This window comes from Hyperolius riggenbachi, chromosome 1, assembly GCF_040937935.1.
Source record: "Hyperolius riggenbachi isolate aHypRig1 chromosome 1, aHypRig1.pri, whole genome shotgun sequence".
NCBI lineage: Eukaryota > Metazoa > Chordata > Amphibia > Anura > Hyperoliidae > Hyperolius > Hyperolius riggenbachi.
In genome coordinates, this window is record NC_090646.1 from 473,063,537 (window position 1) to 473,090,644 (window position 27,108).

General features: G+C 41.9%; 1 protein-coding gene across 1 annotated transcript in view; it reads right to left on the reverse strand.

Moving 5' to 3' along the window:
- Positions 1-27,108, reverse strand: part of ARHGEF40 (Rho guanine nucleotide exchange factor 40) — a 168,527-nt gene that overhangs the window by 109,735 nt on the left and 31,684 nt on the right. Inside the window, exons 2-4 of the mRNA XM_068240785.1 lie at positions 17,326-17,523; positions 11,933-13,598; positions 6,734-6,907 (exon numbers count right to left, since the gene is read on the reverse strand). Of these exons, the coding sequence (XP_068096886.1) occupies positions 6,734-6,907; positions 11,933-13,598; positions 17,326-17,523 (2,038 nt within the window). The remainder of the gene's footprint in view (positions 1-6,733; positions 6,908-11,932; positions 13,599-17,325; positions 17,524-27,108) is intronic.

Here is a 27,108-nt window from a genome sequence, read left to right on the forward strand (position 1 = left end):
TGATCAAGTGAAAAAAATGTCGTCCGAATGAATTTTCGGCGAACCAAAATTTGGATTTTCTTGTTGGTTGTGCTAGATAGGAAGCAAAGATTGGTTCGTTGATGGTGTAATGAACGATGTATTACAATATTTCACTTCCGATCAGAATTTCTGATCGCTCAAACGATTTTTCGCAAGAAATTGGACCATTAGTGGCCAGCTTAAGGCTCCCCTTTTATGTGCAGCAGCGCCCGTCACATTCCATGTGCAGCCCTCTCTTTCTTGTGACTCATCCATGTACTGTAGCCCCTCTCTTTCATCAACAGCTCCCTTGGGCCCTTTTCATGTGTTGCTCTCCATTTTCAGCCTTCCCTTTCATATGTAGCAACCCCTGTTTTATGTTCAGGTGCCCCCTTGGGCTGCAGCCTCCCAAGGCCTGGGCCTTTGCGGCCTTTCCAGAAATCCGTCTCTGCCCACCTACCACACTTGATCTCGGAAATTGAGTGGAGGATTAGTTAGAAGAGTACCTGTCCATGGAATTAGGTGGGGCAATTTCTGGATAGAAGATCTGGAGGCTGGTGAAGTGAAGATGTTTAATCCAATGCAGGAGGGGGCATGCCACCCCATGGACTTGAGGCTCTACCCATAAGGCAGTTATGAAGATGTATTGGGAGCGAGGGACCTTGCAATTTGTTGGGTGATGTGGTAGGAGGAGGTATTAAAAATTCACAGAGGAGAGGAGTGGGGCAGAAGGGTTAAATATTTGATACAATATATCAGAAATATTTTACAGGAAAAAAGGTTTGTTATTCTGTCCAGCAAGTGCTGTGACTGACATGGTTATAGCCAGCCCAGAGGGACAGCACACCCAGCAACCTGATTTAGATCTCACACTTCAGAACACCAGCAAAGGCAGACAAGGCGAGACACAATGCTTGAACCATGATGAATGGCAGTGTGCTGATGTGTCATTGCTGTGGCCTCATGCTTGCGGTGTAAGCCTTTTAGGTAGGTGGTAGATTAAAGCACGGTCTCAGTGCCATATTTCTGTCTGATCTGTGCTTCCTGTGCACACATACAGATGCCGGTACTTATGCTCGCTGTATATAAATACTTGTAATGCTATTTTAATGAATAAATAACTGGATTAAACTGTATTTTTCATGTTGGCCCAGGATTCAGCTGTGAAGCCAGGAAACATGAATGGAATGGGAATGGAATAGAGTAGAAATTAGATTGTGAAAAAGGGCACAGTATGTTAAGGAATAAAAAGTAAAAATGTATCTTGGCCTTTAAAGGCTTAGTTCAGTTTCATATTTTTAATGCACATGATAGCAAATTTGTATTCAGTAGCAATGCACAATGTTATGTACATTGCACTTCCGTATTTTTTGTGCTTATTATATTGAATATACCTACCTGGCTGCATCCTGCATCCTGCAGCTCCCCTTCCTATTAACAAAAGTGCAATTTTACTGTACAGAAAGCTGCCCAGACTCCTATCCCACCTTTAGCTGCTAAATAGCAGTCAGAGAAAAGTTGGGAGGAGGCAGCAGACAGTTTCTCCCTGTGAGCAGGGACGGTTCTAGCTACAATAGGGCCCTGGGGCAAAAGTGACTTGGGGGCCCCCCTAGCACAGCCCCCTCCCCCACAGCAAATTCACCCCCTGGGCCCCAAAGCATTGTTGGGGTCCCCATTATTCTCCTTTTTCTTTTACCCTACAAATACAGAGTGTACACATAGCAGAATCGTATCTGATCCGGGCAGGACTTCTTCTCCGCCTCATTCCTTGCAGGCATGAATAGGGGCTTGGGGGTAAGAAATTACAGCAGCATTCTGCATGGATTAATACAACTCTGGAGTTTATGGCATATGAGATACCCAAGGGGGTCCCTGAAGAGTGAGGGTCAACTCATTTTATGGATTCTGGTGGTGGTCCTGACAGAGGCTGCATATTACAGCAGAAGAGGCAAGAGTAAATTAAAAGTCTTCTGTCAACTTGAAGACAGCTGCAAGATATTTAGTTAATAGAATAATTGGATATACAACGATAATTGTAAGCACATTTAACAGATCCCATGCTATGCTTCAAGTCACTAGCATTCAGGCATAGAAACTGTTCCGTCTTCTAAATAAATATACAGTGGGTTGCAAAAGTATTCGGCCCCCTTGAAGTTTTCCACATTTTGTCATATTACTGCCACAAACATGAATCAATTTTATTGGAATTCCACATGAAAGACCAACACAAAGTGGTGTACATGTGAGAAGTGGAACGAAAATCACATGATTCCAAACATTTTTTACAAATAAATAACTGCAAAGTGGGGTGTGCATAATTATTCGGCCCCCTTTGATCTGAGTGCAGTCAGTTGCCTATAGACATTACCTGATGAGTGCTAATGACTAAATAGAGTGCATCTGTGTGTAATCTAATGTCAGTACAAATACAGCTGCTCTGTGAGGGCCTCAGAGGTTGTCTAAGAGAATATTGGGAGCAACAACACCGTGAAGTCCAAAGAACACACAAGACAGGACAGGGATCAAGTTATTGAGAAATTTAAAGCAGGCTTAGGCTACAAAAAGATTTCCAAAGCCTTGAACATGCCACGGAGCACAGTTCAAGCGATCATTCAGAAATGGAAGGAGTATGGCACAACTGTAAACCTACCAAGACAAGGCCATCCACCTAAACTCACAGGCCGAACAAGGAGAGCATTGACCAGAAATGCAGTCAAGAGGCCCATGGTGACTCTGGACGAGCTGCACAGATCTACAGCCCAGGTGGGAGACTCTGTCCATAGGACAACTATTAGTCATGCACTGTACAAAGTTGGCCTTTATGGAAGAGTGGCAAGAAGAAAGGCATTGTTAACAGAAAGCATAAGAAGTCCCGTTTGCAGTTTGCCACAAGCCATGTGAGGGACACAGCAACCATGTGGAAGAAGGTGCTCTGGTCAGATGAGACCAAAATTGAACTTTTTGGCCAAAATGCAAAACGCTATGTGTGGCGGAAAACTAACACTGCACATCACTCTGAACACACCATCCCCACTGTCAAATATGGTGGTGGAAGCATCATGCTCAGGGGGTGCATCTCTTCAGCAGGGACAGGGAAGCTGGTCAGAGTTGATGGGAAGATGGATGGAGCCAAATACAGGGCAAACTTGGAAGAAAACCTCTTGGAGACTGCAAAAGACTTGAGACTGGGGCGGATGTTCACCTTCCAGCAGGACAATGACCCTAAACATAAAGCCAGGGCAACAATGGAATGGTTTAAAACAAAATATATCTATGTGTTAGAATGGCCCAGTCAAAGTCCAGATCTAAATCCAATCGAGAATCTGTGGCAAGATCTGAAAACTGCTGTTCCCTCTGGAGCTGTTTTGCAAAGAAGAATGGGCAAGGATTTCAGTCTTTAGATGTGCAAAGCTGGTAGAGACATACCCTAAAAGACTGGCAGCTGTAATTGCAGCAAAAGGTGGTTCTACAAAGTATTGACTCAGGGGGCCGAATAATTACGCACACCCCACTGTGCAGTTATTTATTTTAAAAAAATGTTTGGAATGATGTATGATTTTCGATCCACTTCTCACATGTACACCACTTTGTATTGGTCTTTCACGTGGAATTCCAATAAAATTGATGCATGTTTGTGGCAGTAATGTGAAAAAATGTGGAAAACTTCAAGGGGGCCGAATACTTTTGCAACCCACTGTATTTTAAACCTGTTTTTTTAAACTGTTAAAGTCACAGCTTTTAATTTTTTCTGCATTATTGTGCATTATTTGTATTTGTTATTTCAGTCATAGACATGTCATTCTACGAACAGTGATTTAGAAGGATAAGAGAAAATAACAGAAATATAGTAAATCATACCCAAATTGCATTCCTGTCAGTAATTACAGTGGATTATTGTCTTTGCCATCCTGCATATATTTGAGGCCCCCACGCTGCTTGTAATTGTTTACATGTGCTCCCCATTACCAACAGTCCCTACATGGCCTCAGGACAGCTGTTACTGCCGTCTGCTGCTCTGATAGCTTCCCTATGGCTCTTCCTTCCCTCCTTGCTGTCCTATATGTGCTGTATATAAGACATACACTACACCAGTAAGGCAGCCACAGCCAATGTGCCTGGACCTGGTTTCCTTAGGTTCATGGGGTCATGACCTATACAGCCTTAAAGTGTACTGATGTGTTTTACAGCGTGTTTAGTTAATTTTCAAATGAGTCATAGACCGTGTTACAGGCATGTGATTATAAGCTATGTTGAGTACTTGGTAAAAAACATAAATGAAGCCAATGTTCAGGGGGTCTATTTGCTGTGAACGTTAATTCAGCTAGAAGGGGTAAAATTGCCACTAGCATTCAGATCTTATATAGATGAAGTTCCAGCTGTCAAAAATCTGGCCCATGTTGAATGAAATCACAGTTGAGGTTGACAGTAAATGGTTGGTATTAGTATTGTTGGGGAGTATTGCTGGGTGAAGTGAGTTTGTTAGTTATTTTAATTAACTTAAGTCAAGAGGTTAAAGATAGAAGTATCTCGTCAGCAGAGGGCTTCACATTAAGGAAGGGAGGTCATGGCTAGATGTCAGAAAGTCATTAACAGCCAAATGGAAGAGGTCAATGTTAAGGGAGAGATCAGGGCTAGGCATCGGAAGGAGTTAACTTTAATGAGAAAGGTTAGGGTTATGCATCAGAAATGGTAATATAATGATGGGGAACAGATATGGCCATGCCAGCAGCCACAATCTATTGTGTTAAAACTAAACATACCCCTACAAGGGAACGATTAGGGATGTGACTTCCTGGATGTTTTCTGCCCGCGGGGTGGGGCTGTATTTTTCCCTCTCTCAGCTCCTGACTTATTGTTTTGTGTCTGCTGTTTCCTCATTCATGCTCTCTTGTTTCACATAACTCAACCTAAGTAAAACAAAACATGTCCCTCCACATTGTATTTGTGGTCTCCTACCAGTAGTCACTAAATGTAGATAACAACCCCAAAAAACCACAGCTCATCGTGTCAGATGTCTGGTTGGAGATAATATCTGTCTGTCAAGATTGAAGACCCATCAAACAATGCAATGCTGCAGTTCGACAGATTTTCAATAGACTTCGGTGGTGAAATCTATTGAAAATCTGTGTGGAATGTATGGGGGATTTGGTCCCTCTCTAATAAGATTCCAATCAGAGAGGGATTGATCTGTTTGCCACATTGGGTGGCAATCTAAACATGTATGGCCATCTTTACTCTTGCTAACTAGCTCCATCTTAAAAATATACTCCACATCTGTCCCTTCCTCTCACAAGATGTTAAAAAAGTGCCTTTGCACACATACTGTCCAGTGTAGACAGAAGAGGGAAAAAAGGGTGAGTTGCATCCTTCGGCACTGGGAACAAAAGAATGCACTCATTTGTCGTTTAGCAATCCCACTTAGGAAATCACTGTAATGATGTTGTGTGACAGCCATACATAGAGGCCGAGAATGATCACCTTGGCTGTGCTTTCTCTAGAGTGTGTATGAGGCTCAACTCTCACCTTCAAAGCACTCTAGAACTAACACACTCCCTCCACCACCACCACTTCACCTATTATTTCCAGATATCATCACATCCAGAATATATGCTGTATGCATGAAACTCTCCTACTCTCACAGTCTGGTATCCAAGACTTCTTATTAATGTCACCTCTCCTTTGGGTCTCTCTTCCACATTATGTCCATCATGCTTCAAAATCTTCCAGAGTCTGCTTTACCAGAGATGAAGCACCCTCTTGTATTTTACCTTATAAATCAGTGGGAACAGGACAGTAAACACCTAATCTGCTCTTTGTTTCATTGTTCTCTGTTTAATCTGACTGTTATCACCTCTGATAAGAATTCCCGACTGAGCACTCGGTCTAGTTTTGCTACGGAAAGATTATAGCTGAGTCTGTCTTCTCTGGTGTCTTTTCAAGCCCAAGCCTGCCCCCTTGTGGCTCTGCTATAATCACTCAGCTATAATTATTCCCTGCAAAGCCAGACTGAATGCTCAGTTCGGGATTCTTATTACAGCTGATAACAGACACTTTTAGCAGTGAGGATGAAACAGAGAGCATGGTAAGTGTTTTCTCTAATGTTCCTACTGATATATATGGTAAAATACACAAGGGTGCTTCATCTCTGGTTCCCTTTAAATGTAGCTCTTCAGTAAAGAACTGAGTATGTATTTGTTACCCAGTATTATATATTATATTTGTACAGCTCCATGGAAAGCATTATGTAAATAATAATAACATTTCCTTATACTATAATACGTTCCTTCATATAGAGACCCATTGTCCATTGCAGGTCCGGTGTGGTTCCCAACAGACTAACCTGGCTTGTAAAACTTTTCTAGACAGTGAACTGCATTTTCATTCATTCAATGAACAGCAATCACCCACAGTGGAATCTGCAATGAACCACAGCGCAGCTTGGAGTGGCCCATTGTATCTGTACAATAAAGGGTATTGCAAACCAAGGCTATAGAAAAAGCATTACAACTGGGTAGGAGGCCCCAAAATAAATAGAACACTTAGAAATAACCAAATGGGATGGCAAGATGCTAGTTGCCTTTCAACAGTAGGCCAGGCACCCACCATAGGTAAAATCAGACAGTTTTACTACAGCCCTTTCAGACAACACAAAAAAATACATTACCAAGAGATGTCCCCCTAACTGCATTTACACAAAACTAAAATGTCTTTATAAATCCAAATGATTTCTTACCAGTTAAACATAAGACCCCAGATTCCAGTATTCCCCAGTTAATATCTCTGTGCAGACATTTGTAATCTGAAATAATAATTGGCCTCAGCAAAAAACTCTGGGGGGATTGTTCTGGTTCTTGATTTACCAAGCTGGCTGGCTCCTCCTCTGTAGTCACAGCTGAAGTCACAGATTCTGAGAGGAAACACATTACTGTTCAGTGCAGTGACACAATAAATCAAACTTAATCAGCTTGTAGATCTGGAAAGTCTATTTCTTACACAGTATAAAGAAAAACAAAAAAAGATGGCTGAGCATGCCTCTGCCATTCTATTTGACTCCCTCCGACCGGGTCAGATGATGACATCAGAAATGGTGCAACTTCTGATATTTTTAGAGCAAATATATTACTGCACATTGCTGTGTGTGCGTGCATGCACCCCATATCTTTTTAAAGAGGAGCTGTTAGGTATAAGGTCTCAGAGAAAAAAAAACACATATCAGTAGCTAAATATTGGCTGCACTTACATTACATATGCATTTCTCTGTCCACGTTTGGATTTCACAGAATTTTTATACAGTATTTGCAGAGAATGATGCTCCTGACAGCTCATGGCAGGTTCCATGTTTGTCTATCTTGTATGAAGCCAATTGTGATGTCATATCCTCCCTTTCCTTGCTTGCTGATGATTCGAGTCACAAAAAAGATCAGGATCAAAGATCCTAATGTTTCAGGATCCAGACAACACTACTGTTGAGTGAATATTAATTAGCCATGTGGCTAGGAACAATAGCGACTCAAACATGTGCCCTGTGAACAGCACATTGATTTTCTCAGTGCTGTGAGTTTAGGCTGCTGTTACAAGCTGCTGTAACATGAGCCTGTAACTTCCCACTGTGAAAGCAGCCTTAGGGCGGCATAGGGAAATGAAGGGGAGGACCAAGGGAGTGCACTGGGGAGAAGAAGCAGCCCCAGAATGCTTTGCAGTATCTGTTATGCGTGGTGCCGGCCTCCTTAGGAGCTTGGGAATACAGAGCCTTGCTGTCCAGCAAACATCAAAGTAAGAGAGATTTTTAACTTCAGTATTGCCTTTTTGGCTTCCTTCTAAACTGTTTAACACAGGAGATTAGAGGTTTAAATTAGCTTTTGCAGCCTGACAGTTACTCTTTAAAAAAAAAAGCCAAATTACCTTAAAAGCAGTGATAAAACTGAGGTCACCTGACTAACATTCCCCTCTACTGGCCCCTGGCACATCTGAACATGCAACTCGTGTCATGAATAAATGCAAGGTACTTTTGAACATGAAGGCTCTTATCCAATACATTTTGTCTCCTGACTTCTCCCTCTCCTTTTTCATCTTATCTAAAAATAACTGCTCAGCGCCTAGAAATTGATAAAGTACTAAAATGTAGGTAAAAAAAAAATGTAGGTAAACAAAAAGTAGTATTAAACTTATTTTAAATATTCTATGCAGGCTGGGAGCTTTAACAGTATTTTATTAGTAAAGCAAGTGCCATCCTTATGACTTCATATGACAAATGCAGATATCATGTCATACGGGATTGTCGGGGAGGCCTGGAATATCAGGTAGTTTTATCCAAGCTGATATTTTCAGACTACCAAACTGTACCAATAAAATACCTATAACCTCTTGAGGACCACAGGCTTACATCCCCCTAGTGACCAGGCTATTTTTTACAATTCAGCACACTGCAGCTTTAACGGTTCGCTGCAGCACCATTCAGCTTAGCACACATATGAATCTTGCCTCCTTTTCTTGCCATCAACAGAGCTTTCTGTTGGTAGCATCTGATTGCTCCTGCGTTTTTTTGTTTTTTGCTATTAATTTTATTGATTTTTAAATAAAAAAGCCTTTTTTTTTAAATTAATTATCCCTCCCACTTCTCTTCTTCCCCCCTGAGATCCAATCAGCGTGATCACCTCTCATAGGCATCAGCCTATGAGATGGATCAAATTGTGAGCAACTCCAGGGGACAGCCATGGGACAGGGCTGTCCCTAGTACAGCGCTGCGCTAGATTGCAGCGCTGTACAAATGAAAAAAATATTGGTATCTTTTACTAACAGCCTGCCAGCTCCGATCGCGGTGGCAGGCTGTAATTCAGCGGGGATGCGTGCACATCAATGTGCGCGATCCCCGTTAATCTCCGCCTACAGGACCTGATGCCAATATGCGTTAGGCAGTCCTGTAGCTGCCTCCCTTCCACCGCCAATGGGCGTTAAGCGGTCAGAAGGGGAATTAAGAACAACTATCAAAGAAACTGTTCTTCCGTAAACCCCACATACCTATAGAGCTTTTAACAAGCAACAATAGAAAGCATTTCAGAAATCTCTCATCACACCCGGTGTGAAAAAAATGCCGTTTACCAGCTGTTTGTAAAAATTTGTGTCGGCATCGGGCTAGAGGCTAGAGCTATATCATGTAGCTAGGTTTAACTTCCCTGTCACTATTCACAGAGGAATGATTTACTGCCCTACTTACACACACACACACACACAGTTTTTTCACAAATCATACAGCTAAGGGATTTTTAGATACAGAAAAGGATCTGAAGAGAAGGAACTGTACTTTTTCCTTACTTGGATGCCCCCCCCCCCCCCCCCCCCCCATTCAGTATGAGCTGTGCCTGTAAACTGTTTACTTTAGACTGAGAGGCAGAGGGGGAGAGAGAGAGAGAGAGAGAGAGAGAGAGAGAGAGAGAGAGAGAGAGAGAGAGAGAGAGAGACAGCAACACACAGAGCAGTAGCTAAGGTTATTCACACACATTTGAAGCTATATTTTTGCTTTCTATCATTCTGAACAGATTCCAGTCACATGATTAAAGTCAGTGAAGATGGTTTCTGTATGCTGGATGTTCTGGACACAGTTCTCCATAGTAATGCCCACAGTGAAAACTGTTCTCTGTAAATGTCATATTTTCTTTACATAAAACATGAAATGATAAAAAAAAAAGCCTTTGTATTGCTATTTGCTAGTAATTACTGGAAATATATGTGGCATTTAGAATTTTAGTTAACTTTGATAGTTATCCTTTAGGTTTGTTATTACTTTTTTTACCTACATTTTAGTATTTTTATTGATTGCTAAATGCTGAAAAGTTATATTTTAGATAAGATGAAAAATTATCTCCTGGGAGAAAATGTTAATTGAATCAGAACCAATGTGGTCTATGATACATAGATCCAGGGTACAGAGGAGAAAAGAAACAGTGGTGTTTCTGCTGCTTCAACACTGCATTGAAGGTAGAGTTAGAGTAAAAGCTGTTTGGCCACCTTGAGGCTACATTCACAGTGGGACGTTGTAATGCGACGTTAAAGACACAACGCAGCATTACAACGCAACGCAAAAAAAAATGTGGTAAACCAGATTAACAGGTACAATAAAGCATACAGGAAATGAAAAGTATGATTTCCTGTAACACATGAGTTTAGAGGTAACGTATTGCAACAGTGCGCTACCATAACGCTAAACGTTACAATGCGACGCTAACGTTGCACTGTGAACATCCCATAGGCTTATCATTGCAGCACGGTAAGCTGCGTTATAAGAGTTTATAACGTAGCTCCATAACATCTCACTGTGAATAAGCCCTCGGTTTCCTTTTTTGTGGAATACACAAAGTTTTTTTATTGAGTGGGGCCATGATAATTACAGCACAAAAACTAGGGTGTCACATTAGACCTTATTGGAAGCTTGCCCCCTAAACAGTATCAGACTTGTGTTTGACAAAAAGCCTAGTCTATCTAAGACCAGCTCTAGTGCAAGTTTTCAGTCTGACCATTCTGAGCTCTTTGAGAAAATGATTTACTATGGTTTTTATGAATTTAAATGGTTGCTATGTGACAACACAGACTTTGTAAGACAATTCTTCTTCCAGACACTTTGATAATTAAGACCAAATTCATCAACCAACAAAGACACTTTTGATGCATTAGCCCCTAACAAATGTAAAGAATCTATTAAAGAGTCTCTTAAGCTCTACAAAGAAGTATTTTGTTTCAAGACTTTTACAGAAACAAACAAAGGGCCCATGCACATGGGTGAACAGCTGCACATAAAGATATGCAGTCTGAAGTATGGAGCTCTGAACTCATTGGCAAACACAGGCTGTAAATTACAGACAGACAGCTCTGGTCAGTACTGCAGTGCCCTTTAGGTTGTCCCTCTACAGTGTATGGTGTGAGTAAGCTGAGCAATGCAATAGACCAGACCTGCTGCTGCGGTTTAGCTGACATGCTATAAAACATAGCTAAGTTACTCATCAGAGGGACGTATCTAAAAATATAGATTTACGGTTATGTCTGTGTATAATGGTGGCCACTAATGATCCAATTTTTGTTGTTCAATCTTACCAAATCTATGTAGTAGAAGGGTAAACTGAGTGAATATATTGAATTGATACTTTAGGCAGTTCCTTATATTACACAGAAATGGTAGGATTGGACAAAAAATGATTAGTGGGCCACCTTAAGTCTTACAGGATACACGAGGTGACATGTGACCTGATAATATAGGCATAAATAACTATGCTGTGTTACTTTTTTCTTTCTCTGCCTGAAAGAGTTAAAAATCTGCCAAAAAATACACTTTTCTGGCAGAAAATGGCTTCTGAGAGCAGCAAAGAGATAAAAAGGGTCAATAGTCGATAGATTTTAGCTCTGGTATACTTCAATGCGTCATTTAGCAGAGACAATGAAATAATAAAAACTTAAAAAGTAGATTTAAAAATAAAACTGTGGGATACTTAAAAAAAAGTCATTTTTAAGTCGAGGAGGATAGATACAATTGTTTATCTCATCAGTTCATTTTTACCTCGTGTTTCCTTTAAGAGTAAAAGGCAGGTTGGTATCAGTGCAGCGTTACCTGATTTCTTGCTTCTTGTAGACCTTACTCTCAAAAAAGCGTCAATGAGATGCTAATAATGCTGAGTTGATTCTGAGATGGTTTTATGCTAATTGTATGCAAATTTATGGAGCTTGAAAATGGACCAATCAGATGCTAAAGTAGCAGCATTTGATCTATCCATTTTTAAGCTGCATAAGATTAGCATACACATTTACATCAATTCTAAATATATTTGCATCTCATTGACCATTCCTAGTACCAACCAATGAAGACTTATATGCTTCCATGGTTGCCTTGTGCATATTTCACGTATTTTCTGTTATTCATCTCTGCAGCATTTATGGTACATTTTACCTTTGGATGTGGTTTCAAGTTCAGGTTCCTCCTTCTTGGAATCAAGTTTTTCCTGCCCAACTTTGTGAGCTGCTTTCCGTACCTCAATCCTTATGGGACCTCTCCCCCTCTTGTTCCTCTTTTTCCTTTTGCCCCTCCCACCCTTATGGGATAGTTCAGTAACTGGATTCCAAACTGGGTGCTTCCCTTTTTCTGTGTGTTGTTTTATTTCAATTGATGGCATTTCAGCATCTTCAGCTACATCATCAGTTTCATCTTGTATCTCTGATGTTTCCTGACCATCTGCCCATGTTCTGCCCTTCCTGGTAAGGGAAGATTCTCTTGAATTGCAAACCTCCTCGAGTGTATCCAGTGACTGTTTACTTTCTTTAGGGGATTCACTTTCACAACTGCCTACAGATGTTGAAATGATGTCTGTAACAATCTCTCCTTGCTTCTCTGTAGGCAGAGGCAAGCTGTCTACAGAAGGAATTCTTTGGCATTCAGCAACATCTCCAGTGCCTGCCACAGAAAGCAAGTTCTCTCTTTCTTTAAGGCTATCAACTTGTAAAGAACATTCTTGTAGCGTCTGTAATATGCTGTCCTCTTCTTGTGAACTGTGTCTACTGGTGGATTTCTCAGCAGACCAAGATGACACTGTATTTTCCTCTGAACAGTCTTTTGCCTTCCATAGCTGGCTCTCAGAGCAACCCCAAACCTGTCTCTCAGAAATTATGTCTCTCTCTTGTCTTTGAAGGAGATCCAAGCCTTTTCTCCACTCTGCCAATGCATTACTTTCAGTTGAGTAACTTGTTGTCTCAACATCCCAATAGTTTGGGCTGTCTGTTGCATCTTTTGCTTGATCTTCTGCATCTCCTGCGCAAAATATGTCTTCCTTCAGCTCTTGAGATCTTCCTTTTAAAGTGCTCAATGAACCAACTTTTCCTGGTTTCCTCTGATGCAACCATGACTGGTTTCCTTTCTTTTTACCTTTTCTGCTGGGGGCTGTCTTAGCTCTTGATGCCCATGAGTCTATAGGACATTCTATTTTTCCTACTAAGTCTGTGTGTGGGGGACTGAGTTCCACATACTCTCCCTCGACTGAGTCTGTCAATGAACATGAGAAAGAACCTAATACAGGGGAAATGGCACCTTCTCGCCAGCTTCCAATAGCATCTTGATCATTTGAAAGTGACAGATGAGCACCAATTTTGGGGTCCACCAAGTCTCCTATGGCAATTCCTCCATCACCTGGGCTTCGGTATTCTAAAGGTGGCATTAGAGGCACTGGAGGGCATCTCCTTCCTACAATAAAGCCTTCTTTGTGAATGAAACGGGGATAGATTACTTCCGACCATGGTAGTCTGAGGACTTTCTCCTCCACAGCTGCTAGACAGTTCTCCAGACGTACTGTACTTCTGTCTTTATTGATGCTGTTGAGCCATTCGGCAGAGAATATAAATGAATGGGAAGATTCAGGCACCACAATTTCTTGAACACCACTACCATCTTGAGAAAGGCACTTTAGTACTAGTCTTGGAGAGCATTCTAAATATGGCACCACTTGCAAGTAGAAATCCCCATTTTTCAGAAAGTGCCAAGGAAGAGATGAGAGCTGAATGAGAATCTTCTCTCCGAGGCAGAGGGGCCAGCCTTCGTGAAAGAAGAGAAATCCACTATACTGAGACTGAAAGGAAAAGCAAAACCATGGTCAGACCAAGCAATGCAAGTGAGCCCTGTCTTTATCTGCCTCCTTCCTAATTTCCACTATTATTTTATATTACTAATAATGGTTTGTTACGTTAAACAAATTGTAATATTACATACAAGGAAATAGAAAGTAGTGTAATGGTTTAGGGCTCTGCCTCTGACACAGGAGACCTGGGTTAGAATCTTGGCTGTTCCTGTTCAGTAAGCCAGCACCTATTCAGTAGGGGGTCCTTGGGCTAGACTCCCCAACACTGCTACTGCCTACTGAGTGTGGCTGCAGCTCAAGCACTTTAAGTCCTCGAGGAGAAAAGCACAATATAAATGCTATTTGTCTTGTCTACCAGGGCTGTGGTGTTGGAGTCGGTGGTTTCATAAACTGAGGAGTCGGGAGTCGGATGATTTTTTTTACAAAATCTACAGCCCTGGTAAGTAATAGACTAAGGAGTCAGAATCGAGTCGGAGTCTGAGCCATTTTGGGTACCTGCAGTTGGAGTCGGATGATTTTTGTACTCCACAGCCCTGTTGTCTACACATAACATTGCTTTAACATTTTTATATATTTAATTAAAAAGGGTGACACTGAATCTTGAAGCAACAGACATAGGGCTCGATTCAGTAAACGGTCCTTACCCAGTTAGCACGCCTAAAGGCTTTGGGCGTGCTAACTAGGGTGTTAAGTAGTTAGCACATACAAACTACTTAGCACCGTAGTTAGCACATGCAAACTACTTAGCACCGTAGTTAGGACATGCAAACTACTACTTAGCACTGTGCTAACTAGGGTGCTAAGCTCCATGGTTAGACACCCCTGGTCTTGCTAATTATGATCTTGTAAAAGATAGAATATTTGGAAATTTAAATTCAATCTGAGCTCTATATATTATGTGACGATCATTATATTATTGTTAACAATACCTATCATCTTCCACAGTGATAATTGATGCTGAAGCTACTGTTGGAAAAGTTAGGAGGCGCACTGCTACACTGCATATTCTGTCATATGTTCCTTTTCTTTGTTGAATAAACACTGGTTTTTTTTTTTTTTTAAAAACTAGGGTGCTAAGTAGTTTACATGTGCTAACTGCAGTGCTAAGTAGTTTGCATGTGCTAACTACGGTGCTAAGTAGTTTGCATGTGCTAACTCCTTAGCACGTGCAAAGCATGTTAGCACATGCAAAGTGGCTTTTCACTGGCGTGCTAACACTTAGCACCCTTTTCTGAATCATAGGGTTTGATTCACAAAGCGGTGCTAACAATTAGCACGCTGGTGAAAAGCCCTTTATCACGCCTAAACTCAGTTTAGGCGTGATAAGTTTAGGTGTGATAAGTTTAGGCGTGATAACTATAGCACCAACTGGGTTAGCACCGTAGTGCACAGCTGATCAAAAGTTTTGCGCTAGCAAAGTCTGGTGCACTTCGCATAGAGTTTAATGGCGCTGCTTTGTGTGCGGGACTTTGCGCGCGATCTAAACTTATCTAAACTTATCACGCCTAAACTGGCTTTTCACCAGCATGGTGCAATGGTTATCGCGCCTAAAGTCTTTTAGGCGTGCTAACTGGATTAGCACCGCTTTGTGAATCAAGCCCATACTGTACTTCCCACAGTACATTTCCCCATTATTTATTTTGCATAGATGATTTATACTGCTCGTTTTTTGTCTACCTGGGCACTGCTTTCTTGTTCATGATGTCAAAAATAGCACAGCAGCTTGGTAAAAATCCTGCACATTCTCTCTTGACAGTAACCTTAGAGAGAATCTCATGGTTTGCAGGAAAAATATAACGTCACATCTCATGAAAGGAAACTACTGTAAACATGGAGTGGCTGTATGTGCCAATCGTCTTGTTATTTCTGAAAAGTATTTTCAGGTTAACATTAATGTGTTCAGTGCACTGGTTTATTTATTTATTTTTAAAATTAAGTCTAATGAAAAATTACTTTAAAGAAAAAAGTTTTCTACAGCACGTATCATAAAGATTAACTACAGGAGGTGTTCTCAGTTGGTGAGAGCGCTTGGGGTACTACCTGCATGGCTCCTCTCTCTCCTGGAGGCTAAGGGCTCCCTTCAAGTGAGCTAGCTCCCAAGTCACTAAAGGCTCATACACATGCTTAAAGTGAACCTTAAGTGAGGAAAAAAAATTGAGTTTTACTCACCTGGGGCTTACCTCAGCCCCCTGCAGCTGATCGGTGCCCACGACGAGTCGCTCTGATGCTCCGGGTCCCGCCGGCGGCCACTTCCGGTTTCGCCGTCAGGACCCGTCAGGCTGGGGAACGCGGCTCATGCTACGCGTTCCCAGCCAAAATAGCACCCCCTATGCGGCCATATGTCCGCATAGGCACCCGTATGCGGACATATGGCCGCATAGGGGTGCTATTTTGGCTGGGAACGCGTAGCATGAGCCGCGTTCCCCAGCCTGACGGGTCCTGACGGCGAAACCGGAAGTGGCCGCCGGCGGGACCCGGAGCATCAGAGCGACTCGTCGTGGGCACCGATCAGCTGCAGGGGGCTGAGGTAAGCCCCAGGTGAGTAAAACTCAATTTTTTTTCCTCACTTAAGTGCCTCTTTAACTATAGTTGGCTGAGGTGGACAATAGGGACCGCCTCAGAACCTTAAATTGCATAGTTGTTTCTAAAATATTGGGTATATCAAGAGAGGTTGGGAATAGTGATGGTAGTGTCTAGGAGAACATGGAGAAGCATGTGATCAGTTTGGTCAAGTGATAGAAATGTGAGTCTCTGATATGCTAGTCCTGATCATGTGCTAAAGCAGGATGTGATCACAGCAAATCAGAGCGTTGCAAATCTATCAGTTGACCAAACAAATCACATGCTTCTCCATGAAATCTCCTAGACATGACCATTACTAGTTAAGCAGATGAGACTTGTTCTGGAGTAGCAATTGCACAGTATGGCCCTTATTCATTTCACTTTTTCTCCTAGTTGATATTTTCACACCTTATCAATAAAATGCCTTTAAAGCCACCAGCTAGCAAGAAAATACTCACAATAATTTTGACTGTACTTTTTGAATTGCCGAGTGCGGAAGTTATTTTAAACAGGAGCTGAAAAAAATAATCTCCTAGGAGAGAACTTTGGAGGAATAGTGAATTGAATAAGGGGCATTGTCCCTCACCTCACAAATCCCCTCCGAGCAGCCGGGGATCTCTTCCTGGTTGGGGCAGGGCTAACCGCCGCAGCCCTGCCCGACGCGCGCCTGTCAGCGCGTATCTCCGCCTCTCCCCCGCCCCTCTCAGTCTTCCTTCACTGAGAGGGGCAGGGGAGAGGCGGCGATGCGCGTCTGATAGACGCGACTAGAGGCAGGGCTGCAGCCGTTAGCCCTGCCTCCAGGAAGAGGAAATATACGACCAACTTTTGCGGGGGTGGGATTGGGGGTGAAGGGACCCCCGTTTAGCCGCGGGATAGCGGCGTTTTAGCAGGGGCACACATGCCTCTGCTAACTATGAGCTCTGAAGCGAGAATTATTCTCGCTTCAGAGTCTCTTTAAATTGTGTGACAAGCCCTTCCTGCAGCCATATATAAGACAGGTGCTGCTTGGTTTCAGAGTGCTTGCCATTTCTCTGTCAATACATTTTTTTGTATCTACGGGACTTAGCTGTGAACATTACAGAGTACTAACACAATTAACCAGTTTTCAGGAAATGGCATTTTGCAATGAGATGCTGAGCCATGAGACCACACTTACACAAGCCTGATGTTGTACATTTTGCAGGATTCTCTTTGCTGGTATAAGAAATTCCAGAGTATATCTCAATGGATCCTCACGATAAGTCCTCTCCAGTACAGAGAACACCTGAGTCAGAAGCGTTGGAGCTGTTGCTTCAAAGGGAGGATACAGGGATGAGAGAGTACTCTGCAGGCAATCCTCCACTGACTGGGGGGTCTGGAAAACACAAAGAATTAACCTTTCACATGTTATTCAGTATATGGGTATGCAGTACCACATTCCCTTCATATCTAAACATCCAACATTCTAAAAGATAGCAATGCAAATCCAAAACAGTACAAAGATGCTCTGCAAATTGGTCTGAAAACTGAAACATACAAATATGCTAAGTAAGGAAAGAGTTAATACTCAAATTTCTATTTGATTTAAAAAAAACTGTCCCTTCTTTGGAGGGCCAGTCCCTATTTTGATACCAAATCCTTCTATTTGTTCCTCAGTTGTCCCGCTTTCTGCACTTATAAACAAATCTGTATAAATATATGCAATTTTCTTCCAAAAATGTGTCTATGTAATTCTAAACTTTCTTTCTTCATCTAAATTGATAATATTACTTATTTTCAGATGCTAAAACTCCAAAAAATAGTGAAGATAAAAACGTCTAGGTTGGTTTGCATTGTGAACAGATAACTTTTACCCAATCATTTTTGTGTTATGTGCTAATAGAGTTGTGCAGGTGGGCGTGGCTGGAGGCGTGACTTAAAAGTACCCCTCTTAACAGTTAAGAGGTACAGATTTAGTGTAAATTATTTTCAGTTTTTTCAGTATTAACATTTTAGAAATATGACTTTTTACTTTAGAAAATTGCAGGAAGGAAAGATACTTTTAATTCCTGTTCCCGTTTTGGAGATTTTCTCTCTCTCTCTGCCTGCATGATACTTGATGCAGAGACAGACAGTGAAGTTTAATTTTTAAGAGTAATCACCAGAACAGGAGTTGTGGGTTAGTGGCACAGTAGGGCACATGTTTAGGTGTCCTCTCCACAAACTGAGTATTCTACTCATAACAATACAACAAAAAGTCTATAGTTCTGTTCTACTGCTGATCACAGGTAGAAACTACACACACCTCAGCTTTACAGAAGACCCAATCTGTTGGTTGCAACAAGGGATGGTCAATGAAATGCAAATAATTCTGAGTGGGTACAGGATAATACAAATTTTGCATGCACATTAATGCAGCTTGAAAATGGGCCAAATTTCCCCTCGGTGGGATTTGATTGGTCAATTTCAACATGCATAGTTGTGTATATGTAATTTGCATAAACCTGGATCAACTCTGAATTATTTGTATCTTATTGACCATCCCTAGTTGCAATACCCAACACCCTCCATGCTTAAAGCCGTCTATAGAACCAGATAGCAGCCAAATCGGTTAATTTGGGAGCACAGCATAAAGGCTGCACCAGATGGCACCATAGACCGCAATGTAAATTTGTGGGTATGGTGCGCCAGGTGCTTTAGTTGGGTGCTGGCACTCAGCTATTGAAAATTGTTACTAGGCTACTAAATAGCCAAGCCCAAAGGAGGTTTACTTGGGCATTGGCTTTTTTAGAAACAAGCGCAGCTGCTCAGCTACACTAAGTTTTTGGCTATTAGTTTAGTATGCAGTACTGTGACTTGGCTATTACTTAGCCAAGCTCCAGACATCAGTACCTGGGCTCAGCACTAATATAGCCGAGATTTGGATAGAGGATAGAGTTAGGTGGGTAGAGTTCAGCGATACGGTAGGGGGAGGAAGGCATAAATAGGGTGAGAAGGTTAGTGTTAGGCATTAGGACATGAATTTGGTTTGGAAGGCGGTTTAGTGAGTGTTAGGCATTTGGATAGGGGTTTGCTTAGGGAGAGGGGTTAGTGTGGAGATTATACTGTATCTAGAGTTCCCCATCACCGACCCCCAAGTCAACTGGTGTATAATACATACTCATAGTAGTTGGAAATTCAAGAACCTTTCAGCCTCTCTAATGACTCCTGGCCATCTGGAACATTGAACTCCTGCACTTATTCCTATGTAGAAGGAACCATAGCCACTTACAGACAACTGTAATGTTTTGCACAGAGGAACAAAAAACATTTGGGCAAAGTTATCTAATACTTTCAGCAAGGAAGTCAAAGTCATGAGATCAATATTCCCATATTCCATCTGGCTGAAAGAGGCCCACTATGCGTTAGTGATCCATGGAGGCTACCATCCTGACCTCCTTTTAAAAAGTGCTAGTTTCTCTGTTGATGGCTCTTTAGCTAACATACTTTCTGAAACACTTAGAGCGTGTGTATAGATCATGTGTTCCCTTGTCCCTCCCAATCTGAAAGTGTGTTCAAGGATAGAGGTAGAAAGTCAGCAATATAGAAAGGAAATCAGCAATGTTTAGATAGAGTCAACCTTCATAGCTCTCTCGCCACTCCACTCTTCACCACAACCCCATCCAGCTTCATATTTGATACCTGATAATGTCAGGAACCGGCCCACGGCACGCCTGCGTATACGGTTCCCAACTGCGGGTTTGACCGGATCAAGCGGGGAGCAGCCTTATTCAAGCTACAAACAAGGCTGGGACCCCTCAAACACTTCCCACTGCCACCACTAGCCGTTGCTAGACACGTCCACTCAGCTGTCAAGTGCTCAACACGCAATTTGCGTTTTCGTATTTGGGTCAGCTTTGCGCTTTAGGCCGAATATGAGAACGCCACGCACACACACACAGTTGCAATCTTACACTGTAGTGAAGCAAAACCACTAACAGTCGTTCCGAACGATACTGTTCCCACTCGGCTGTCGAGCGCAGAAGTGCCCCATACACACAATGCAATTACAATCACATACGGTAGTGTCGCTCAATCATACAATCAGGCATGAACGTATACACGGTTACACTTCAGTCTCTTCTAGGCTATGAGTGTTAGTTTAGTACAGCAGAACTAACAATGGAACAATGCAGAAAATAATATATACAAAAGATATACAAAAAACAAAGTAAAAAAGTTACAAAGTAAAAATTACAAGATACACACAAGACAAGTTGCAAAAATAAAAATGGAATGAACGTAAAGTGAACTTTTACCATCGCAAATGTCCAACCGTGGAGAGACATGTATTTACCGATTTCCTCGGGATCATCTCTAGCGATGAGCTACTCTCAGGAGAAGATAATTTGTAGGCATCTGGCCCTGCTTTTTATACTGGGATATACGCCTGGAGGCTGCAACTTCCTTGGGAAGGGGAGGAACTGGTTTTAATTAACTTTTCAGACATAATTTAATTCCCAGAGATCTCACTTTTACATGTAAAAGTGTATTTCCGCACACACATCAAAGACCTTTTGATTGAGGCTGTCATATGTAAAATCCTGGCTCAGGCTGGTGTGGTCTGCCAGTCTAGGTGACACATCTGAGACAGGATTCAGACTAAAGGGTCCGACCACCTGTACAAGCTTCAAAGCAACTGTCTGATTAAGTGTTTCCTAATTAGAAGCAAAGGTGGCTTCCCCCTGCTGGACCATTAATGCAGAGTTAATTTACATCTACATTCAGCCTTCAGTTTACTCTGGCCAGGTGACCAATTACTCCCAAGCACAATACACATCTGAGGTTTTACCCAGTAGACAGAAAAAGGACAGAAATATGTTCCTTTATTATCCTTAACATTATTTGCACCCCAATATATCACCACAACTAGCCCCTTCCCCACCCAACCACATAAATTACTTCTTGTTGCAAAAAAAAATTCTTAGGAAGTATACAGAATATGAGAGCCTGGTGATCACTTACGTTAAATGTGTTGTATTTCTCTAATTATTAATCAAGAAGACTTATGTGACTAGAGGGAAGTGGAGGATAAGTGTAATATAACAGGAGCTTTGGAATAAAAAGTCTGGAGTACCATTAATAAAGGTCCTGTGCAGAGGTGAATAGCTAACTAGGATTTACCAAAGCTTGCTGTTCACAGTAGCTCCATCCAGAAGGATCCGGTACCTCCCTTTGAAAAACAAAGAAGTGAATCCCTTTTATGTACCTGATCATTTATTCAGATGAGATGAGGTAACTGTGTACAACTGACTGAAAAAATGTGCTTATTATCATAGCTCCCAACTGTCCTTCTTTTGGAGGGACAGTCCCTCTTTGGGAGCCCTGTCCCTCTTTCCTCCTCATTTGTCCCTATTTCAGGACTTTGTCCCTCTATCTATGTAAATATATATATTTCTCTACTAAAAATGTGTTTAATTGACTCTAAACTTTATTCCCATCCTTTAAATTGATATATTACTTATAGTAAAATGTTAATATGAAGGAAAATGAGCCAGTGTGGTCTGAATTATAAAACAACATATTTTTCTTATAAAATCTTTATGGTATGCGTGACTAGGGGTGTGATCAGGGGTGTGGCAGGGGCGTGGCTTAAGTGTCCCTCTTTCTCATCTCAAAAAGTTGGGAGGTATGATATTATTGACATTACAAGCAAGATGTAGAATAAATATACATCTAGGCCAAGTTCACACTGAATACATTGCGGTGTGCGTGTGGCACATTTCTAATTTGAAATCTGTACACTGTGTTTGTTTTCAGAACAGACATCCTGAATTAGCATCTCTTTCTAGCTTGAGTAATGAGTTGCACAGGCCAGGAAAACTCTCGCTGGTTTTCCACACCTGCACACTCCCAGTCTTGACAAAGTTTGTATGGGTAAGAGGGGATTAGCTGAGCTTCAGAATTCAGATACACAAGGTAAGCAATTTCAACAATGTGCCATCAGTCTTAGCAATATGTAAAGCTGAACTGTTGGCATTGCTTATTTCTCAACAAGAGTGGATCTTCACTTTAAGTAAATGTTTGCTTTAACTGAGCTGAGCCTGCACCTCTATGCTCTGAACTGTGTAGGATCAGACCAATGATAGTTGGGTCCTGTTCCCATGACAAGTCTCCCGTGGCTGATTTCTACCGTGAAGATTTCTGCATAGAGTTGTACTGGGCTCATACAATGGGAGTGTGTTGAAGCTGGTCAGAGAAAATAATTGTGCAGTATTAGAACTTGCAAGGTGGTTGGAAATATGCTGATGTATGCAGGTTGCATACTTCATTCATTTTACCAAGAATTTTCAAGCCCAATTATTGGAGTGGCTGGAGAGTGTACTGGCCAAAATCTCTGCCTCTGACATATGAGACAAGAGTTTGCATCTCGGCAGTTCCTGTTCAGCACCTGTTCAGTAAGGAGACCTTGGGTAAGACTCCATAACCCTGCTACTGCCTACTGAGTGCACCCAAGTGGCTGCAGCTCTGGCCAGGATAAAAGCACAATATAAATGTGTTGTGTCTGTCTATGAAAATGGAGACGGACATTAAAGCGCACAGGGGTACATACAGTACCAAACCCAGTTAGAACTTTGTTTTCATTTATGCACATGAGGTAGTCCAACAACAGTGAATGAGGCAGAAGCTTGCCTAAAATTAAAATAGAAACATAACACTTATATCTGGCTGTGCAAAAAATCCTGATAGCAAGCAAGAGAGTGCTGAAAATGTCAAAAGCTATTTTTTTGTACCTCACACTAATATGGCTACTTTGCACAACCCAGAGTTAAAATGTAACCTCTTAAAAAGAAAATACGAGTATGAGACACAGTTTATTTTTCAGTTCAGGTTTACTTCAAGCAGAGGGAAATTAACTAAGAAAAATCCAAGAATAATAACCCCTATGTGTGAAAGTTGTTATATATGAAGAGAAGAGATGAATAAAGTCAGTGAAGCTTCTGTTGTTAAAGTTGGCTAACACATTCAGTTTTGCTGCTACACAGGAAAAGGTCTGTCTTTATTGGAAAACTGTTTTGATGACTTGCTAATACCACAAGTAAGCAAATTTATTTTATAGCAAACAAGAATAAGGAGAAAAAAGTAATAAATACCCAGTATAACTAATATACAGTAATGGGAGACTGGATTAAAAAAGGATAAGTGAATTTAACCCAAATCTGCCTCATGAACAATACCGAATTCTTGGACCCCCGCGGCCCCCCGGTTGTATGGGGGCAATGGGAAGCCTCCTCGTGGCGCCCCTGGATAGTGCTATATAGCATGAACTAATTCCCGCAGGGCGATTGTTTTGCGGTTTTTGGTTTCTGACCCTGCATATTTAGGCATGCGAAAGCAAATGCTTATTTGCATGAGCAATGTCTCGTGATTAGCCAATATGCCAAATTTGCAAAGCCAGATTTGTCAGGTTCACTTGGTTGATGCACACATGTTCTTTCTCTGTTGTAATTAGCAATACCGAATTCTTACCTGAAGAGATCCAAACAGTATGAGGATCTCCTCCTCCCTTATTGTTTACAAATGCTTCCTGTTTACTAGCAGTGTGTACAGCACACACAGCTGTGTGGTGGTTGTTTCCACTATCTTCTGTATTTCCCCTTCTTGCACAACTCCTCAGCGCTGTGTTTATCAGCATCACTTATAAATCTGCCAGCAGCACATCAGCCTGATCAGTGATTTCCGTAATAGTGTCAGACACGATTAGAAGACAACAGATCACTGAGGTCTATTTATAAAGAGGAGGAACTGGCGGTTTGTCAGAAAAATGCCATTATTTCTGCAATAATAATGCTATGTTCACACTGCTTCCGCTGTGTTTCACCGGATAACATACGGTAATTGGATTGCAACGTGATTACTGGAAAGGAACACTCACAGCAGTGCAGACACACTACGTAAGAATGACGCGCAGTGTCCTGTTTGGTTACCAGACGACATGCACGTTTACTGTTGCAGTGAACCTTATTTATACATACCGTATGCTTCACTGTATGCACATTGCAACCTGTACAGTGTGAAACAACTCTAATTGCACCTTTCAGATAGTCAGATTTATAAAAGTGACTACTCAGTGAAAAAAATGGCCACTTTTCAGATTGGTTGATAGTTTTGTATCATCACCGATCTCAGTAGAAATCGGCCATCAAAATCGACTCAGGGCCCTTTTCCACCAGCGCGTTTGCGCTGGCTGAATCGCAAAGTCGCAAACTGCTAGCGATTTTACAATCGCTACGGTTTGCTTTTTAACATAGGAATCGCGGTAGGTCATTTCCACTACCGCGATTCGTTTTTTACGCGAACGCGCGACGGAGCGATATTTGCCGCGATTTTGCTATGCAGTGCATAGCATAGCAAAATCGCGGCCGCAAAACGTCGGGGAATCGCCGGTTTTGCGATTCAGCAATCGCTAGCGTTCAGCGTGAACGCTAGCGACTGCAGGTGGAAAAGGGCCCGGCCTTTTTCCACTGCACAGCTGAATCGCAAAAATCACAAATCGCTTGTGATTTATAAATCGCTACGGTAGCTACTTTATCATAGAAATCATGAGAAGTATTTTCCACTATAGTGATTCAATTTGTAAATTGCAATCGCTTTCTGGAGCGACTTTAACCACTTAAGCTCTCAGTCGTTTTCACTTTATGCATCCGAGCAATGTTCACCTCCCATTCATTCGCCTATAACTTTATCACTACTTATCACAATGAACTGATCTATATCTTGTTTTTTCCACCACCAATTAGGCTTTCTTTGGGTGGTACATTTTGCTAAGAGCTACCTTACTGTAAATGCATTTTGACAGTAAGAATAAGAAAAAAACGGAAACAATTCATTATTTCTCAGTTTTCGGCCATTATAGCTTTAAAATAATACATGCCTCCATAATTAAAACCCACGTATTGTAATTGCCCATTTGTCATGGTTATTTCACCGTTTAAATTATGTCCCTATCACAATGTATGGAGACAATATTTTTTTGGGAAATGAAAGAGCATTTTTCCCGTTTTGCATCCATCACTATTTACAAGTTTATAAAAAAAAAAAATATAGAAATATTTCATCTTTACATAGATATTTAAATAGTTTAGACCCTAAGGCCAGAAACCCACTGGGAGCGCTTTGTAAGCGTGAGTGATTTGAAAAAGCTCTTGGTAATGCAATGCTATGGGGGATTTTTATAAAATCACATCACTCAAGTGGGATCACACCCATAGCATTACATTAGCTAGAGCTTTTCAAATCACAAAGCGCTCAGAAAAGCTCTCCTAGTGGGTTTCTAGCCTTAGGTAAATATTTGTGTTTTGTTTTTTATTTAAATTGTAATGTTTTTGTTTTTTTTTATTAAACATTTTATTTGGGTATTTTTGGGAGGGGGGGAAGGAAATAGTGTTTTATTTAGGGAAAAATGTGTGTAGTGTAATTTTTTTTTACTTTTAGATGTAGTTTTACTCTTTGGCCACAAGATGGCAACCTCGAGTTTGTTTACATGACGTCACTCTAAGCGTACAATGTACGCTTAGAGCAAGGGTCTCAAACTCAATTTACCTGGGGGGCCGCAGGAGGCAAAGTCAGGATGAGGCTGGGCCACATAAGTATTTTCACAATCACGGCGCATCGCTGCCTCTGCCCGCCCCTCTCACTCTTCCTTCACAGAGAGGGGCGGGGATAGGCGGCGATTGACGTCAGGAGGGGAAGAGCTGAAGCTGAAAGCTCTGCCCCTTCCAGGAAATGCCGGCGAATTGCCCCCCGGGCGATTTGGGGGCTCTGCAGCCCTTGTTTAGCGGCAGGGATGCCCTTGCTTAGCGGCAGGGATGCGGCGGATTATTTGGGAGCACTGAAGCGAACTATAAGGAAGCTTTTGCCGGCGAGGGCCACAAAATATTGTATTGAGGGCCGCAAATGGCCCGCGGGCCGCGAGTTTGAGACCCCTGGCTTAGAGGGACATAGTCTCAGAAAAAGCGTAGCTTCCGAGAGAAGCTGTCGCTTTTTCAGCGGGGGAGAGGAATCAGTGATCGAGCACCATAGCCCGATACATTGATTCCTGGGCTACCGAATCCGCGGTGGTGTTCCAACACACTAGGATGTATTGTCAAAGTAGCATACATGCATGCTAGTATGACCTAACCTGTCACTACTCTCACGCAGAACCCACTTCTGCCGGGCAACTAATAACCCCACCTGGAGGAAACTAATGCCCCCCACTCACCCTTTCGTGGGCAACTAATAATCACCCGGAGGAAACGAAAAAACGCACCTGGAGGAAACCAATAACCCCCCTTGGTGGGCAACTAATAACCCCCCCTGGAGGAAACTGATGCTGCTTTGATAAGTATGATAGGATGTTGGAACACTGGAAATCAGCCTGATCTCCAGAAAGGTGTACACTGTTTCTTCAAAATAATGTCAAGTTTCAGATCATCAGATTTATGAACATAGCAATAAACTGAGAAGAGTGGATTTTAAGCCCCAGCCAAACTTTTATATGTTAACTATTTTCAGTTGAAATCTGCACTTGGGAAATCTGCACTTGGGAAATCTGCACTTGGGGCCCTTTTTCACTAGCTGTGATCTGCTTCAAAAAGCATGATCACAGCCATTTTGCCAATTGCAAGAGCACTGCAATAACTCATGGTACATTTTCCACTAGTGCGCGCCGTTTTTTCCCAGTGACTTGCACAATTCCTGCTGCGATCGCTAGTATAAATTGAGGCTTGTGAGTCTGTAACACAGCGCACTTGCGATTAGCAGGGGAAAAGGGCCCTTACAGGGCCGCAATCAGCACTCAAGCAGACAGCTGTGGTGGACAGTGGTATTTGTTCCTTACATCCTGTGCATCAGTGTGCTGCAGATCTAAACACATTAGACACTTACCTAAAGCCTGGTATACACTTTCAACTTTGACTGGCCAATCACTGAGCAATTTTACCACCTCCATGTAGTGTGA